The sequence below is a fragment of the Mus caroli genome, unplaced genomic scaffold, assembly GCF_978045245.1.
Source record: "Mus caroli unplaced genomic scaffold, Mus_caroli_1 scaffold_19, whole genome shotgun sequence".
Taxonomy (NCBI): domain Eukaryota; kingdom Metazoa; phylum Chordata; class Mammalia; order Rodentia; family Muridae; genus Mus; species Mus caroli.
This window is the reverse complement of record NW_028227274.1, coordinates 82,920,590-82,939,720: the sequence shown is the minus strand read 5'-3', so window position 1 is coordinate 82,939,720 and position 19,131 is coordinate 82,920,590. Positions and strand designations below refer to the sequence as shown.

Below are 19,131 nucleotides of genomic sequence, written 5' to 3'. Positions count from 1 at the left end.
GGCCATGGTTAGAATCCCTCCAATGAAAACAAAGGCTTTTGGTTAAAGAGATCAGACTAAAGTCCACCACACATCAGATTCCAGGGCTTGTCGTTTCCTTTTAAAGAGAGGGGATATGTTTGTGTTAAGTTTAGCATTCAGTCATCCAGATTACCTGGTTACTCTGGTGTATATGTGCACCTCAGGGTAGTTGATCTTCCCTACCCAGCTCTGCATTTACTTCCCAGTTTTGTGAGATGCATGATACACATGCCAAAGGCAGAATGTGAATTAGCAGCTTTGAAAGGTGCCCCATGTAGAGGTTTAAAGCCAAGTAAACTGTTGGAAATGAAACCTATTAAACAGTTAGAGATTCTGGCTAACATTTTCTTTCATGTAAAATAAAAGAGTAATATATTCTTTAACCTTGAAGTAGTTTATAGAGAGAATCTAAAACAGCAGAGGTCTTGGTTATATGTTTTATGTTAAATTATGTGAGAGAAAAGATTATGTTTTTCTGAAAACAAAACTTTAAGGATAGCCAGCATCAGTAGAATAAAATTATTAAACACAATATGGAAAGTACCTAAAAAAGACTAAGGCATTTAACAAATTAGGGATTTTAAAATTATCATTATTTGTATTTAAATTAACCATTCAACTTGTGTTGTAGAACTGAAGATTTAGAATCTTGGGAGAGTGATGAAAGTGTTCTCATTTATTGCATAGTGTATAACTCCATGAATATAGTAAAGAAAAAGCACTGAACTTTATAGTAACTGGATAATTGCAGGTGAATATTATCTCAATAAAACTCTGCTAAATACAAGTGATTAGAGATGGTGAGAAACCGTGGAGGTGAAGCGGTGATGTTTTTGTGGCTAAAGTTTACTAATTTACTTTTTAATTTTCTTATTCTAACATGACATCAAATATTATCTGCTGAGTTGGTGTTGAAGCCTGCTGGCTAAAACTGTCTATGCACTCTTTACTCTCATTTGTTTTTGAAGGCCTGGTTCCTGAAACACAGTCAAGAAGAAAATATGAATGAGTCCAGACTGCAGTCCCTGTTCTTCATCATCCTTCCAGATTTACACAAACTCTGCTCTGTCCAGATAATACTGAGTAGCAGGGTAGCAGAAATAGACATTAGAAGTGCTCAGCTAAAGATGTGCAGGTGAAAACATAGGCTTTCTGTCTAAGCTTTTAAAGTTTAAAAACCCCATGGTTGCTATTGTAGAAGGTGTTTCCTCAAAACATTTATTAAATCTGTATATACACTTTGAAAGCAAAGAACCCGGATAAATTGGATTTAAAGAGGGACTTAAAATACCTGAAGTGGATATCTCTCTGTTAAGCTTTTCTACTTCTGACATCTTCTGTGCTTTATTTTATTTTATTTTATTTTTTTTAATTCTTGGGGCTAGAGAGATGGCTCAGCATTTGGAGCACTAGCAGCTCCATCAGAGGACCTGAGTTCAATTCCCAGTACCCACATGTAAGCTCACGACTGTCTGTGACTCCACTTCTATGGCATCCAACACTCTCACAGAGACATACATGCAGGCAAAACACTAACGCACATAAAACAAAAATAAATTTTAATTCTCTATAAGACTTAACTTCATAAATTAAGTCAGGCTCCCCAAAACTTAGAGATAGAGATACTCAGTAGTGAAACTTTACTATCTGCTCTTTATAAGACACTTAAAGATACTAAAACACTAATATAATTTTCATACCCAAACAGGACAATGGATAGTATTTCTCTAAGAATTATCTTGTAATGTCTGACCCAAGATAATCTTTAATGAACAGCTCAGCTGAAGCCTGATTATTAAGGATTCGCATTTATTAGTTCCTTTAATTGAGGTCCTCAATACAAGACTATATATTTAAATAAATATCTTTAAATATAAATTTAAAGAATAAAACCTTTAAATTTTCTAGGAGTGAACTGGGTGTAACAGAGCATACCTATAATCCTAGCAGTCTAGAGGCTGAAATTTGAGGATCTCAAGTTAAAGGCGTTCTAAACTCTACAGTAAGATGCCTGAACAGAACAGAATGCTCAGGGCAGAATGAGAAAAGCAGTCTGGGAGTGCACCCTGTATCGTATCCCCCCAAGTGCATCAGGAAGTCTGCAGCCTCCCTGTTTGGGTGTAATTTAGTTATGCTTACTGCAAATTACCTCTGAGACCTTTGAAATTAACAAACTAGGTAGGAAGTGAGATTTTTAGACTATTTCTAAGTATTCCAGTAACATACAACTATAGACGTAGACAAGTTCAGTTAGAAAATAAAGTATTTCTTCTCCACAGGCAGTTGCTACTTTTGCATGAAGATATTCTCACAGCACCTGTGTCTGGAATATTAAACCAAATTTCAGTAGTGATGTCGGTTAGTATTACTGATTATTTGAAACAGTATTGGTAAGCAGTAATGCAAGTATGACATCAGAAATTAAAGATGGTTTACAAGGATTAACTACCCCATATTTTTGTTTGAGTGAATACCCCACTAACGGATGTGTCTGATGTTTAAATCTATTTTGTGATTCTAAATTAATATTTAACTTTATCTGGCATAAATGCTGAGGTAGAGACCACTAGTAAACAGAATGTGTTATACGCAATATCTAAGACACAATTTGCTTTAGTGTGTTTTATCAATATTTTAATTATAATTAAGTATCTCATCTCAGTAAATCAACTTTTTGTTATTCTCGGAGAATATCATATATGCATATAATTTTTTTCTGTCACATTCTCCCTCCACCCTCCAGTTTTTCCCTTCAAATCCCTCCAGATATAACCACTTCCTCTTCCCAACTTCATATCCTCTTAAAAAAAAAAAACAATCCACTGACTCTAATTAGTGCTGCCCATACATTTGTGGGGCTGGCTCGTCTACTACATAGTCACCTAACAGGTACCACACCCCTAAAGAAAGCAGATTCTCACTTCCCTAGAAACCATCACTCAGTAGCTTCTCAGCTAGATGTGGGACCTCATGTGTCCCTCATATTCATGTTGGCATGCTGGTTGTCTTGATTTTGTGCAGGCCTACACAACTGCTATGACTTTGTGAGTCCAGTCACCCTATAACACCCAGAAGCTATTCCACAGCAATCCTCCCTGATCTCTGTCTCTTACCATCTGTCTGTCCACCCCCTGGGATGTCCCATGAGCCTTAGTGTAGGGAGTATGATATAGTTATCCCATTTAGGGATGAGCAGTTCATAGTCACTTACTCTCTGCACACTGACCAGCTGTGCGTCTCTGGTAGTCACCATCCACCACATGAAGAAGGGTCTGTGGTGAGGACTGATAGCTGTGCTAATCTATAGGTGCAAACATGTATAGAAGACAGGCTGAGACCCTGCCTGTTTAGCAAAACCGTATCTTCTAAGTTAAATAATACTCTTTAAACATTTAAATTTAAACTTCTATTTAGGTCCATGTCTAGACAGAATGTGTTACTCATGGCTAAGCATGTCTTGTATACTTAAAAGGGGTCAAGTTTCACGTATATGACATTTATTTGCTTTTTGTCCTTTATATGACTTGAAGATCATGTCAATATCAGGCAGCTTCACCTTGACCATGTACCTGTCACAGATCCTACTTCAGGGAAAAAGTGGTTACCACAGTTTCTTTCTTTAAATGGATAGAGAATAGATATGTAAAATGGTAGTCAGAATCTATGCCCTCAGTTGTATTTGCTTAAGATCTTTATATGTGGGGCTAGAGAGAGAGCTCAGCATTTAAGAGCAATTACTGCTCTTCCAAAGGTCCTGAGTTCAATTCCCAGCAACCACATGGTGGCTCACAACCATCTATAATAGGATCTGATGCCCTCTTCTGGTATGTCTTTTAAAAAATTAGCTAGAGTGGACTCATATAAATATAATAAATAAACCTTTAAAAAACCTTTATATGTAACAATACTTTGTTTTGTGTCTATGTTAAGTTCTTTTTATAAATGTGGACTTTCTGTTATAGATACCATTTTTTAAGTCTGGGAGACTTAGTGCCTATATTGAAAAATACGGAGCTAAGGTATGTATTTAGAATAATAATAATATAGATGCTATATTGGTTGTATATTCTACTTCAGTGTCCCAGTTTGCTTTCTGTTACTATGATAAAACACCATGACCAAAAAGCAACTTAGGGGAGAAAAGGGTTTATTTGTCTTATACTTCGATACCACAGTACATCAGCAATGGAAGCAAGGCGGGCAATCAAGGCAGGGACTGAAGCACAGACCACAGAGGAGCTCTGCTTTCAGGCCTGCAGCGTGGCTCACTCAACTTGCTTTCTTACATAACACAGGACCACCTGCCCAGGGGTAGCAGCACCCAGTGGGCTGGCCCTCCCACTTCCATCATTAATAATAATAATAATAATAATAATAATAATAATAATAATAAATGATCCACAGAATTGCCTAGCAACCAATCTGATGAAGACATTTTCTCAGTTGAGGTGTCCTCTTTCCAGATGACCCTAGTATATGTTAAGTAGCCAAAAATAAATAAATAAATAAATAAATAAATAAATAGCCAAAGTCTAACCAGCTCAGTTAACAAACAAAACTTGTAGTATCTTTTTCACAAGTTCTTGTTATGCATGGGAAAAGACCAAGATTTTTGCAAGCAATTATTTTGTGCACATTTATGGAGACACAGAGAGAAATTAATGGATTTTCTGAATTCTCAGACAGGAAAGAAGGTGAAATTCTGAGAGATGGCATCATTGCCACAGTGACATAACTGACATATAGAGAAATAAAATTATAGATTGTGTTCTACTAATGGTGAGCTTCTTTAAAGATAGAAAGTTGGTGTGGGGGTTGGGGCCGTACATCACAGCTTCAGAGGGCTGAGCACACTGGTGGGAAGGTGAAGAAGCTGAGAAGAGCTGCTCTTCTTGTGTCGTCCCCCCCCCCCCCAGGTGGGAGGAGAGAGGGAAGGCCTGCGCTCTCCTGCTTTCTACTCTTTCCTCCTGTGTTTCAGCCTTCCCTCATCTGCAGCCTGTGGGGATGGTACAGCACCGCCCCTCAGTAGGTCCCACCCCTCAGTTGTTCTCTCTGAAATCCTTGCAGACACACCCAGAAGCCTGTTTCCTTTCAGTACCTGTCAAGTCGGTCAATCTGACAGTTAACATTATCCATCACAGCCATGGATCAGTTAAGATACCTGCCATCAGGGATCATCTAGTGAAAAACAAATACCGCCCCCGCCCCCTCTTTAATAAAATCCTATTTCTGGCCAGGTGTGGTGTCACATGCTTCTAATCCCAGCACTTGAGTAGCAGAGGCTAGCCTGATCTACAGAGTGAGTTCCAGGACAGCCAAGGCCCAGAGAAACCTTCGCTCAAAAAAAATTTTAAAAAATGAACAAAATAAACGAGAAAACTTTTTTTAGAAGAAGTCATGTCTAATTTTATTATTTCTTCCCTCAGTGTTTTATGAAACTCATCCATAGGGCTATATGAAATTTAGATTCTGAAAGTTTAACTGCAATTTCATTTTAACAGGAAATAGGGATATTATTTATTTCAAGGATTTAGTTTTCATCTAAACTTTCGAAATTGCTTTGGTAGTCTCTTAGTTTCTTTTGTTATAGAATCTGACATGATGTATCCTTTATGACTCAGCATTGGTTATATGTGTGATCTTTTGATCTTTTTTCTTTTCTTTTTCTTAGGTTCTGATCAGTCTACCTTGAGAGTTAATAGTCATAGATGAGAAATTACTTTAATCCTGCCCGGGGTTTCTACCCCACCGTAGACTTTTTAGTTCTTGGATGAAAGACATACTCACAGCCTTTAATAAAGGCTGTGAATAAATAAAAAAAGAACTGGACAGCTGCCTACTCTTCATGCATAAAATCTACTTTCCTATCAATAACCCCAAGTTATTACTTACTATTTACTGTGTATTATCTCAGCTTCTCTTAACTCCAATAACTTCTCTTAACTGGGCAGCTGCTTCTTCCTCCTCCTAACCCATGGTAGCTTCTTTCCTCCATTCACCTTCTTCTTTGTCATTCCTCTCCAGCCCCAAGCCTGGGAAACCTAAACCCCACCTATGTCTCTTCTGTCCAGCTATTGGCTGTTGGCATCTTTATTTACCAATCAGAAATAACTTAGGGTAGGGTCACAGGGTCTAAGTGCAGACTCCAGGTCTTGGGACGCATACTTCACATTACAGTAGCTAGCAAAGGCCAAGCCTCAGCAGGGGTTAAGGAGGGGACTTGGTTTCATTGGTTTTTCTCTCTTGTTTTACCACTTTGTAGTTCATTGACATTTTTTTTGCTTTCAGTTTATAGTATTCCCTTTCTTCTGCTTAAAGTGACCACTGACGCCACTGAGTTGAGAAGTCATTCTTTTCTGACATGGACATAGTTAGAGTTGTGCCTGTTCTCTGAGTAGTCGTCCCTTTGACTTCCTAACGTGTTACAAATAGGTTGTAGCATCTCCAAATGGGGCTTTCCCAGAGATCTTTCTGCTGATGATTTCTCATCCTGTTATTGTTTAGGAAGATATTTCATAAAGCTTCAATTTTTAAAAACGTCTGAGATAAGAGTATAATTTATCATGGACTTAGTAAACATCCTTTGTCATCTTGACAAGAATATGTATTCTGGTCTTATTGTATTAAGTAATCTCTAAATGTGAAATGGGTCTCGGTGCTTGATGATGATAAATCTACTAAATTCTTGTTGTTCTCTCTTTGTGTAAATTACTGGGATCAGGGCATTGAAATCTGTGTAACTGTGGATTTCCCAGTGATTAATACTGGAGGACACTTCTTGGCGCTCTCACTTTCCTGCTTGTCTTTATTACAGATTCCAATAGAAGTTTTCTAGATTTTTACTCCACAGTGTTTTATATGTGTTTTAGAGGGAGGCTCCACAGCTTTGGATTCCATTCTAACCTTCAGCAATTCCCTCACATGTGTGCTAATCCTTACTCAGCAGAAAACTCAGGGAGCACTGTGCTGATCTGCAGAGCCATCTGTCTCTTCTCTGCAGAGCTGGCCTCTCCAGCACTTCCTAACTACTTTGACTCCCTGTGGACCCTCAGCTCTATCTCTTCAATTCCCAGAGACTAACAGACTCACTAGACTGCTTCTTCCATGACTACAGCCTGGAAACACACTTTGTACAATAAGCCAGTGAGAGTGATGGGGAATGTTACCCTCTATAGAGGGTAATTTGTTCCATAATGTCCAGTATTTGATGAACCATTGTTTCAAAACCTTGCCTATATTTTTTTTCTTTTGAGACTTTAAGTGGGAGGATAAATCTGATTCCTATTGCTTGGGAGTTAGCAACGAAAGCCTTAATATTAAAGATTAATTTTGAATAAATGGATATGTATTTGATTACACGTGTGCTTTTGTGCTGAGCCATTTCTAATGTTAAACTATAGGGAAAATAAACCACAATATCATTCTGGCTTGAGTTCCTCTGTGTGGAGCAGGATGCATGGTTGGATGCTCAGCACAGCTCTTGAGTTTAGGCCCAAGCATAAGCAGGAAATTGGGCAGATAGCTTTGCCACAGTGGTAGCTTCAAAGTGAGTATCTCTTTAAATTCTTTAGCCATATAACTAAACAGTACTATCTGTAGGAACAACTATAATTTTAATCTAGAATTGCTTAGTTTATTGGATGTTAATATGAACCTGTAGACATTACCTGAGTTTACAGATACATAGCAATTTTCTCAATTTGCCCACCTTTTCTTTGATGTTTTAGATGGAGGCTCCACAAAGAGTAACTCCTGCAATTCTTCAAAACTGCCTTTCGTACTCACTCATGGCTAGACTTGCTCCCGCCTGGAATAGGACAGGTCATCTCTTGGTACAAGGTGACTTTGTGTTTGCCAATCATTGAGACTTTTTGAGCTAGGTTACTTCTAGTGTACCTCTGGTTTTTATTTCAAGGATTCTTACTTTTAGAGAAGAGTTTTAGCTCCAACTCTAAACATTGTCAGACAAGCCCACAATAATCTTCTTTCATGGGGATAATATACAGAGTCCTATTGATGCTGCTTTAAAACGCTTTTATTATTTAATACTTGATACTTAAGAATAAATAAGTTATGAAGGATTTGATAAAATACACACAGAATGTCAGTATAGTTGGACCTAAAGAGCTATCCTGAATTTTTACTGAAGTCTGATGGTTTTCTAAATATTTTATAGAAAGACATAAATTTTTGAATGAATTATTGGTTATCTTGGTCCTTTTCAGCAGAGAGATACTTTTTGAATGATTCTATTTTCTATGTGCTATCATTACATATTTGTTTTATAATCTTTATAGCTTTGATACTTTTTCTTCAAATGGTTATATTTATCAATAATGATTATTTCAGTATTATAATAATATGCTATATCCTGTGAATTTTTTAAGGAAGAGATTTTCTTTCTAATGTGGGAAAACAAAGTGCAGTTGGTAAGTAAAAATGTATAAAACAATAGACAAAATATTAATATGATTAACAGTTGTTTAAAAACCTGTTAGGTTTTTGACAATTACTGTATGTCAGAAAGTACTAACACATACTTACAATCAGAATTTCACCCAGAAAGTTACTTCTCATTCAAATATATATACATATATATATGTATATATTATATACTAGAGGAAAAAATTCACTTAATTGGAAGAAACGCTGTATTTTAATTTCTCTACTTAAAAAAAATGATGCTGAAGATCTTTAATTCTGCAAGTATTTGAATATATTTTCCTAAATTATATTATCAAAATTGTATTTCTTACATTGAAGCTTATTTTTATTAGAATTTTATTTTTATCCTGAAAATGCTTTCTAAAGGAACATGACTAATCTTAAAGATAGACTGTATTGTAACATCCAGTCTAATTGATTGTTGCATAGTCGCACTGAAGAGAGGTTGCTCCCTGTAGAGGAGTGCTGAGGTAGCAGAGGAGTGGGATCATAAGCCCCCAGCAGGCATGAGATCGTGTCAGGCTCCCCATCATTGAATATAGTTTTCAAATCCTCATCTGTAATCCACAGCTAGTGCAGCAGAGTAGCCTGTCCTGCTGAACTGAGTCTCCTGTCAGGCCCTGGTTATGTGTTTCAGTTAGACAGTACAGTCACTCTGATCTCACTCCAGGTGAACCAGTTTGCTACCTAAATTTAGCTTCATGACACTGGCTTGAGACCTTGTTAGCAAGACAATAATTTAGAAGAGCAAATTTCTTGGGATTCTGTTAGATTGTTTTCATTTGTTTAAATGTAATATACCTAGATCAAACTCAGAAATTTTGAGTGTATACTCACTAAAGTCTCACAGAGTAAATGCAGCCTCCTCACTGTTCCATAGCTCAAGAAATAATGTGGTCGGCATCCCTGAAGCTCTCAAAGCTCTCTTCAGATGCCATTCCTCTGACATGCCAGCACAGCTTTGTTTATGAAGCTTGGTGTGAGACCTCGCTGGAATTTAGTAATAGATGTCAGATTTGCAGCAACCAGTTAGTGAGTGTCCTTTAAACTGTAGGAGGTATTATTTTTCTTACTGTTATCCTGTTATAGGACCTCCCCCCACACACACACATATCAAATTGTTTCAAATCTTTGTCATAGAAGTGTAATTTATAGACTATGTGTAATTATAAGTGTAATTTATAAACCTATGGTTCACTATTTGAACTTAATTATATGTATAAAAAACTGTTCCTAATGTATACACTGATATACATTATATATACATATATAAAGTAATATGCGTTACTGTAAATGCTTTATTTGATAGGATGGAATACTAACTCCAGAAAACTTATGGTTAATTCTTTTTCAGTATTAGACATCAACGTAACAGAAACACAAGTTTGTCTGAGTATAGAAGTCTATACTATCAGATTGCCACCAGCTGAGGTACAAAATATTTGATTTGTATAAGTTCCTATATTTACTATATGATTAATATATCTTATTATTATAAATTTGCTGTTTGATGTTCACTGTTAACATGGAAGCAGATAGAAAGGATTTCGTTACCAAAACACGTGCAGTATTCTCTCTCGTGGGTAGGATAGACATGCACACAGACACATACTCATGTGGACACAGAGGGGGACTATGTGGAGGGAGAAGCAAGAGGAGAGGACCAGCAGGAGAACAGGGTGGACAAGAGAGACTCGTGGGGCAACTGTGAACAAAGTGCAAGTAGACACTTACACTAAATGTCTTAGTGAAGCCTGTCATTTGTGCTAACATTTAAAGGGGCTTAGTGGTTGGTTGTTTTTCCGATTTGTTTGTTTGGTTTTGGTAGTTTGAAACAGTCTCACTTTCTAGCTCAAGCTGGCGAGCAGTTGGTATCTGCCTGGCTGGCCTTAAACTTTTAAGTATCCTCCTACCTCAGCCTCCTGAGTACTAGGATTGTAGTCAAGAGATACCATGCCCAGATTGTTAGACTATTAATAAACAAAATGCATGGTGATAATTATTTGACATGTCTATATTGTTCTAATTTCCTCCAATATCATTTTTCTCAATTAACAAAGGTTTTATCATATTATTCCTGTCAAAAATGTCACTACCTTATATTGCCTCAGCACCAATTTTGGCTGCTTTTTCACTTCTAGATATTAAAAAAGTTTTCATGTCATGGTAAATATGCTCATCTTCTGTCCTTGACACTCTAGAAGCATTTTTGCATCTCTTTTTCTATGTGAATGCTTTCTGTCTTTGTCTTCTATATTACTAATTCGCAGAGCCTCTCACATAGAGCCTTCTGCATTAGTGGTCACTCTGTACATGTTTCCCTTACTGGGCGCCATTGGTTCCTCAGTGAGGAGGAGGATGGAGGAGGAAACAAGTGTTTCTGCTGTCCACGATGCATTTGACAAAGCCTAGAAGCTGTTTTTGGTTACCAAGGTGTAGAGAAGGAGGGTGTGATTTGGAGCTGGCGTCCAGCAGGCAGAAGCAAGGCATGCTTCTGAATGGGCTATATACAGAGCAAGCCCACCTCTACCCCAGCAAAGAATTACTTGACACCAAGTGCTAATGGTGCTGAGTTAAACACTTCTCTGGAAGTTCTATTAGAGAGCACAGCTTCTCATACCCTTGGCCAAAGAGAGCTTCTCTCTATCAGTAAAGGCTGCTCAACCCAGCGTGAAGCTTTCGGTAGGACACACATTAAATGGTGAGGGAGGAAGGAGACACCTGCCTAGCCAATCAATCAGCCAGCCTAGTCAGTCCTGGTGATTATGGGGTGACAGATGTTGTTGCTAGGTGCCACTCCCTACTCCAGCTTTTCTTGTACACGTCTCTTCCCAGTGTTAAAAGTGTGCTGTTGTTCTCCAGCGACTACGTAATGAAATCCCAACCGCTTCCTATGATGGATGAGGTCCTCATCAGATGGATCCAAGCTTTCCTTATCTGTAGCATCTAGCAGCACTTCTTCCCGATAGCCACTGTTAACTGCTTCTCCAAGGCAGACAGTCCTCCATTCTTCCAAGTTTCGGTTCCAACTGTTCTTTGAACTCTCAGTATGTGTTCTCCATGATCTTTCATGATCACCACCTGTGAAGACTTCACAGCTCTCACGGTTCATCTCTCTATGTTCACACTGTTGTTTATATGAGTGCATCATTATGCCGGGAAGTTTTAGAGGAAAGGCTCTGTGTCTTTCTCACCTTTCTTTCATAGAAGCTACACAACACTTGTCAGTCACTGCTGCAAAATTTTTAGGAACTGAAGCTCGGATGGCCGGAAAAACCACCTTCTAATTTAAATTATAGATGATTTCAGTATTTAAAACCACCTTCTAATTTACATTATAGATGATTTCAGTATTTAAGTAGAAATTTCAGTAATTTTTAAAAACACTGATCTTTGATCTTTTTTTAGAGAACCTTTAAAGATACTTTATCATGATTCATTATAAGAAGTACTATTTCAGACCTTATTTTTGTAGTTAAAAATCCACACATTTCCCCCTAGTAATAGTTATTTCTCCAATTTCAGACTGTGTTAAACTATACTATTTTTCTAAAACTCAGATAAGTGTCTAGATAGAAATTTGTGTGTATAAATTGCCACAAATTGATACATTCAGACTATAATTTATACACGAGGGGCACGTTTCTGAAAGGCATTACATAATATTAACTGTTGCCTTAAAGTTTTAATTATATGGAAAATAAGCACCTGGAAACAAATTTGTGCTTATTCTATAGTCAGTTATTTATTGAGTATCATTAAGTATGTGTACAAAGTGTTTCCGCCCAAAGATTTTATTAAGGTCAGAAGAAAAGCCAGAATAAAGATGAGAACATTTACAAAATACTCATTAATATTTGTGTACCTAAAAACATTTAGAGTTGGCTTCAAATCACATTAACAATTCTCAAATACTCATTTAATAACAGTGCCACTTTGAGTATTCTACTTAATATCGCTTAATCTCAGATTTTGTAAATTGGAGAGAATGGTATGTAGCTTGTACAGATTTGATCGGGTTAATGAGGTAAAGTACACCAAATGCTTCCTATGGCATAGACACAGAACAGAAGATCAAAATTGTTATAACTGAGCAAACTGAGACATGCGTTAAATAGCTGTTGTAGGTCACAAAGATAGTGAGAGAATCAAGATTCAGAGTTTTCCTTTCAACACTGCTAGTGTCATGGTTTCTCTACTTAGCCATAGTCTCCTTGGTCACATTTGGGTGCCCTTTGGTAGAATTAGATACTGTCTTAGCCATTGTTCTGTTGCTGTGGTGAGACACCTTGACCATGGCAACTCTTATAAAAGAAAGCATTGAATTGGGGGCTTGCTTACAGTTTCACAGGCTTAGTCCATTAGCAGGAAGCATGGTAGCAGCATCAGGGAGCATGGTAGCAAGCAGGTGCAGTGCTAAAAATGTAGCTGAGAGCTACACCCTGATACACAAGCAGAGAGACACACAGAGAGACAGACCGACAGAGACAGAGAGAGACTTGTCCTGGGATGGGCTTTTGAAACCTTAGAGCCCACTCACAGTGACACACTTCCTCTAACAAGGCCACACCTAATCCTTCTAATACTGTCAAAAGTGTCACTCCCTGGTGACTTTCAGATATATGAGCCTGTGGGAGCCATTCTTATCAAACCACTACAGATACCTAGTATCTGTGATATATATTGAATAAAAACAATAGTTAAATATTGTTGATTGGCTAGTGGTAGAGTTAGATACGAGCTGTATTACTTTAAGACTCAGATGAAAGATGTCTGAGCAAATTTGACTTTGATGTCATCGAAACGTGTACACTATTTTGTACCATTTAGTTCTTAAAGCCTCATCTCTTTCCTTGGTTTCTGAAACTGCTTTCTCCAAAGTCCAGTCCTCTTGATACATGGCTTTTCTCTATCTTTTGCCACTTGTATATCACTGTTTTCTAGGTTTCATTTCAGCCTAAACACGAGTTATCTTTTACATGTTCTTGTGTAGTTGTGACTGTGTCCTTTTCGACCCTTTCTCTTGATGACACACTGCATCACTTACTTTTCTGTTGCTGTGATACAACACCTTGACCAAGGCATCTTACAAAAGAGTGTATTTGGGCTTATGGTTCCAAAAGGTTAGAGTCCACAATCGTAGAGCAAAGCACAGCACACTGCACAGCTTCAGGAACTGACCTAACTGAGATGATGAAAGAAGAAAGAGCAAACACAGACACGTGCACAGAAAAGACAGGTGGAGTCAGATGGGCTGTACTCAGTCTAATGGAGGGCACCAACTGTAGCAGGAACCTGGAAACAAAGAGCATTTACTCTATACATCTGTGTCAAGGTGGTGTGTCTTAGTCAGGGTTTCTATTCCTGCACAAACATCATGACCAAGAAGCAGTTGGGGAGGAAAGGGTTTATTCGGCTTACACTTCCATGCTGCTGTTGATCACCAAAGGAAGTCAGGACTGGAACTCAAGCAGGTCAGGAAGCAGGAGCTGATGCAGAGACCATGGAGGGATGTTACTTACTGGCTTGCTTCCCCTAGCTTGCTCAGCTTGCTCTCTTACAGAACCCAAGACTACCAGCCCAGGGATGGCACCACCCACAAGGGGCCCTCCCACCCTTGATCACTAATTGATAAAATGCCTTACAGCTGGATCTCATGGAGGCATTTCCTCAACTGAAGCTCCTTTCTCTGTGATAACTCCAGCCTGTGTCAAGTTGACACAAAACTAGCCCGTCCATGGTGGGTCTCTGGCATGCAGCTGTACAAGGGGGCAGTTTTAGTTAATCTCAGTAGGAGGTCTCTCTCGGTAAGAGCAGTTTCAGGCTACTCTCATCCTGGAGGAGAAAGCTGTGCTTGATAGTTTCTTCATACACTGGTCAATTGTTCGTAAATACTTGTACTTGGACCAGATGAAGGCTTTGCCATGCCTCTGAGCTTCATCCAGCAAAGGTTAGCTACTCCCTATGTCTGATGCCTTAGAGTCCTTGACATGACAGTGCTTGGGTTATCAACACACATTCACTCCAGTCTTTATCTGCTTTCTGCAGTAGAGCTAGCCAGTGGCAGGCAGAAAACTTAGAGTTCACATATTGAACCACAAGTACAGCAAAGAGAGCAAACTGGAAATGGTAAGACTCCTTGAAACCTCAAAGATGACCCTCAGTGACCTAATTCCTCCAGCAAAGCCACATCCCCTAAACCTACCCAGGTAGCATCACCAGCTGGTGACCAAGTAGTCAAACAGCTGAGCTTATGGGACATTGTCATTTAAACCACCACACACCAGATTTGATGACACCTAAAAGTGGGTGTGTGCCACCAACCCCAGCAGATCTCTTCTTCCTCTGTATTTGCTGTTTTGCCATCAGAGGACAGTAAGTAAAGACAGTGAGTTTCTTCTCCTCCATATGGACTTCCTTGTTACTGTGGTACTTCTCTTTTCACTTCTACTCTCTAATCTGTTACCTGCCTTGGTTTCTGCAGTGACCAGTATTCTGATTTGGACCTATTCTTTTGCCTCAGCCTTTTAACTAATCTGCATATAGGCCTAGTTTCCAGTCTTGTCAATAGATTCCTATTTCTAAACCAAAGCTTCCCCAACCCAAATTATCTGTAAAATCTCAACATTGCTTAGAAAACTAAACTCAGATTCTTTAGATTGTTGTTATAAGGTAGAAGAAATATTTCCTTATGGGTTATCTTCTCATGGGTTTGGCTTTAGTTGCATAGGGATACTTTTTCTGAAGTGATAAATACAAGGGTTAGTATTCTCCTTAGATATATATTAATAGTTGGAACTTCTTAGTGTTCAGAGTGATCTACGTTGATAAGGACGAGTGTGGCTTGAGCCTCTGAATAGTGTTGGTATGACTCAAGCTATGTAAGTAGATATATGTGAGAACCCACACATTCTAAGCCTTTTACTTTATTGCCTGACTTTAGAATTGCATTTCAGATTCTGTTTTCTCTCAAGCCAGTCATTCTACCTGGTACAGTGTATGGGGACACTTCTGCCCTGGCCATCTTTATTTATTATTTCTTTCTTCCTACTATCCTTCTTCCTTTTATTTTCTCATAGCATAGCTTAGGAACAGACTTCTCAAGCACAGTATATCACATCAAAATATTTACCTCTCGAGGCTAAATGTGATGGCTCAGAAGCTAAATGAATTTGTTGCTTTTCTGGAAAACTGAATTTGGTTCTCAGGATTCATATCAGGTTGTTCACAGTCATCTACAATCCCAGCTGTAGAACATCTACACCCTCAACTCCTCTACATACATACACATTTTTTAAAAAGTTGGCATTTTGGTGCATATTTGTAATGCTAGCACTGAAGTAACAGGGATAAGCAGTAGATCTCTCAGCCTTTCTGGCTGGCGAAAAAGAGAAAGAAAAAGAAAAAGAAAAAGAAAAAGAAAAAGAAAAAGAAAAAGAAAAAGAAAAAGAAAAAGAAAAAGAAAAAGAAATACATTCCCAAGGTTGTCCTCTGGACTTCTCTCACACATTCACACATCTCCACATATATAAACATATTCACAGAAATACAAATCCTTTAGACAGATTTGACTTCTATAACTTAACATAATAAAATTGATTGGATCTAGCATAAGATACAACTTAGGGTTTGGAAGATGAACAGAAAAGCATAATCTAACCTATTTGGTGTACTGTGCTGGGGAGAAGTAGGATATGTTGGAACCCTGATTACCTCATGAAAAGTGGATATATACATGGTTCAGGAAAAAAGTAAATCTCTAAAACATTTCTAAACCACTGTCAGTTTGTATTGTTTTAATGTTTCTTTTTCAATTAAAAGCTACAGGAGTTTGGTATTTCTCAGCGTATTATAGAGGATTTTCATGCCAACCAGAATGCTGTCATTGAGAGACATTCCATTTTAAGCAACTGGTGCTACATTTTGCCCAGGTAAGATCTAAGGTAGTGATGTGGCGCTGGTATGATGGCCACCTTTCACCACTGTAACCATAATATCTTAGGGATACACTTAAGGGAGGGAAGGTTTCTTTGGGCTTACAGTTTTAGTTGGTTCAAAGTATTATGTTATGGAAGTCACGATGAGACAGCGTAGTTTATGTCATCAAAGGCCAAGAAGCAGAAAATGGAGAAGGCTAAGGCTTGGCAGGCTTCATATCTCCCCTTTTATTCTGTCTGGGTTACCAGGCCATGAGAATGTGATACCCACACTAAAGGCAAATCTTCAGGTAATCCTTTCTAGAGTTTTTCTCACAGAGACACCAGGAAGTGTTCCTCAGCCATCTCCCAGGTAGTTCTCAATTCAGTTGAGTTAAAAATAAAGATTAACCATCAAGAGTGGGTTCAGAATATAATAATGTTCTATAATTTTGCTTCCTTAATACTTTATGCAAAACTATTAACTACTTTGAACTTTAAAACCATAATCATAACACTATAAAGTACTGGAGCAAGTCTGGAGAGATAGGTCACTAATGAAGGACACTTGCTGCTCTTACAGAGACCTTAGGTCAGTTCTCATCACCCACGTGCTTCCAGAGGACCTGGCATCTTCTGGCCTCCTGAGCAGCCACACATGGGTGCACATACATGTGTGTAAGCAAAACATTTATCTACATAAAGAGCAAAAGTAAAAAGTACTTGAGCGGGTTTGTTATGTAAACAGAAGCCATAACTGGCCCCCCTTTGAATTACTAAAATAATTTTTTTGCATTTACATTTCTATTAGATCTTTTAATAATGCTAAAATTACCAAATTTCTCAATATCATAATAGTCTTAATATCAAAATTTATGATTTTCTACCTAATAATGATTTATCATAGTTAAATGTAAACAGATTTTTTTGTCTTATCATTAGAAAAAAAGTGAATTATTTCTGAGACAAAAAAACATTAAAAAATCTTTAACTTGCTCGGGAGAATTAAGAGCTTACCCATGGTAAACGATTGAGGGCAAGGGCCTGATTCTGACTCATTTACTTCTTCACAGACTCTCACTGGTGGAAGCATTTTGTAATTCAGTTTTGTGTGTATTTGTAATTGGCACATTGTTTGCAGCAGTTCAGCTCAGTGTTTCCTCACCATTTCAGTTATTAAGATTTAAAACAAGTGAAGATCATACATAGTAAGCTCACAGTAAGGTCATTCTTGATGGTAAGAGGTTGACGGCAGTTAAGATCATGAACAAGACAAGCATTTCACTTTTTTTTTTTTTTTTTTTTTTTGGTTTTTCGAGACAGGGTTTCTCTGTGTAGCCCTGGCTGTCCTGGCACTCACTTCGTAGACCAGGCTGGCCTCGAACTCAGAAATCCGCCTGCCTCTGCCTCCCGAGTGCTGGGATTAAAGGCATGCGCCACCATGCCCGGCTAGCATTTCACTTTTAAAGCTTCTATTCAACATAGTATTAGAAGTCCTAGCCTGTGCAGTAAGAAAGAGAAGAAGATTAAAGGCATTGCAATTGGAGAGGAAGAAGGTGACCGTTTCTGTTTACCGACAACTTGATGCTACAAATAGAAATCCATAAGGATCCCATCAAAACCTAGAACTAGGAAGTGGATTTTAAAAGATGCGCGCTACAGAATCAACTTGTAAATACTCATAGTATCTGTGGTGCACACTTGTTATTCCAGAATGTGGGAAGTTAAGGTAAGTAAGACAAATCTGGATTACATCGCAAGACCGTGTCTCTAAACACCAGAACAATAGGAAAACCCAGCAGCATCTCTATGCTTTAACACAGTAACAATCTCATTCACAATATCTACCCAAAGGAAACTGTAGAATGACTCTCACCAAAGAGGGGAAAGTTAAAATTACACAACATTTCTAAAAGGAATTGACAAAGACACAAATAATTGGAATGAGAACTCAGTTGTGGATTAGAAGAATTAGAATTGTAAAACCATCCACAATACCAGAAGTAATCTATAGATGTTAGGTAATTGCCACCAAGAATCACAACCAAAGCATGTGATTCTTCAAGAACGAGGGAAAAAAATAATCTCATGTAGAAATAAAAGGCCCCAAGGAGCTGAAGCAATCTGAGAAGCATCACACTCTGATTTTAAACTATCCTACAAACTTGCAGTAATTAAAACCATTTGATGCTGGCATATACACAGGCATATAGACTTAAAGAACAAACAGCATGTTTGTAGGTAGGTAGTTATGATCAATGGATTTTCATTAACACTTCCATGAAAGCTTTGCGCAGTGGCAGTATTGTAGCCAATGAGGTTTATCTGAGGTACGATTATTGCTAAACACTTCCATGAAGACAAAAAGAGAAGGTTGTCTTTTCCAAAAGTGGTGCTGGGAAAACTGTATATCTACAAGTAGAAGAATTAAATTAGATCCTTATTTCTCACTTTGTACAAAACTTTAATAATATATTGCTGAACAGAAAAACTTTGTGACTTTGATATGAGGATGAGTTTTTGTATATTGTCCACAACGTTGTACTACAAAAGTAGAAATGGATTAGTAGAACTGCATCAAACTAAAAAGCTTTTGCAAACCTAAGAAAACAGTCAAAAGAATGAAGATCACCCATGAAGGAGGCAAAAATAGTTCTAAACCATGTTTCTTTTAGAATATTTTATGCTTCTAGAATAGAATGCCAGGTACTGGATAATTTATAAGCAATGCAAACATTTCCCATAAAAG

At 37.9% G+C, this 19,131-nt stretch overlaps 1 protein-coding gene and 1 pseudogene across 1 annotated transcript in view; both read left to right on the top strand.

Annotated features, from left to right (window-relative positions):
- Positions 1-1,007: 1,007 nt before the first annotated feature.
- The window catches only part of CUNH18orf63 (chromosome unknown C18orf63 homolog), a 37,568-nt gene continuing 19,444 nt past the window's right edge, over positions 1,008-19,131 (top strand). The window contains exons 1-7 of the mRNA XM_021150331.3: positions 1,008-1,156; positions 2,301-2,379; positions 3,984-4,040; positions 7,749-7,860; positions 8,409-8,450; positions 9,821-9,897; positions 16,288-16,397. Coding sequence (XP_021005990.1) covers positions 1,023-1,156; positions 2,301-2,379; positions 3,984-4,040; positions 7,749-7,860; positions 8,409-8,450; positions 9,821-9,897; positions 16,288-16,397 — 611 coding nt within the window. The 5' untranslated portion in view covers positions 1,008-1,022. The remainder of the gene's footprint in view (positions 1,157-2,300; positions 2,380-3,983; positions 4,041-7,748; positions 7,861-8,408; positions 8,451-9,820; positions 9,898-16,287; positions 16,398-19,131) is intronic.
- Positions 18,668-18,729, top strand: LOC115029934 (U4 spliceosomal RNA; annotated as a pseudogene).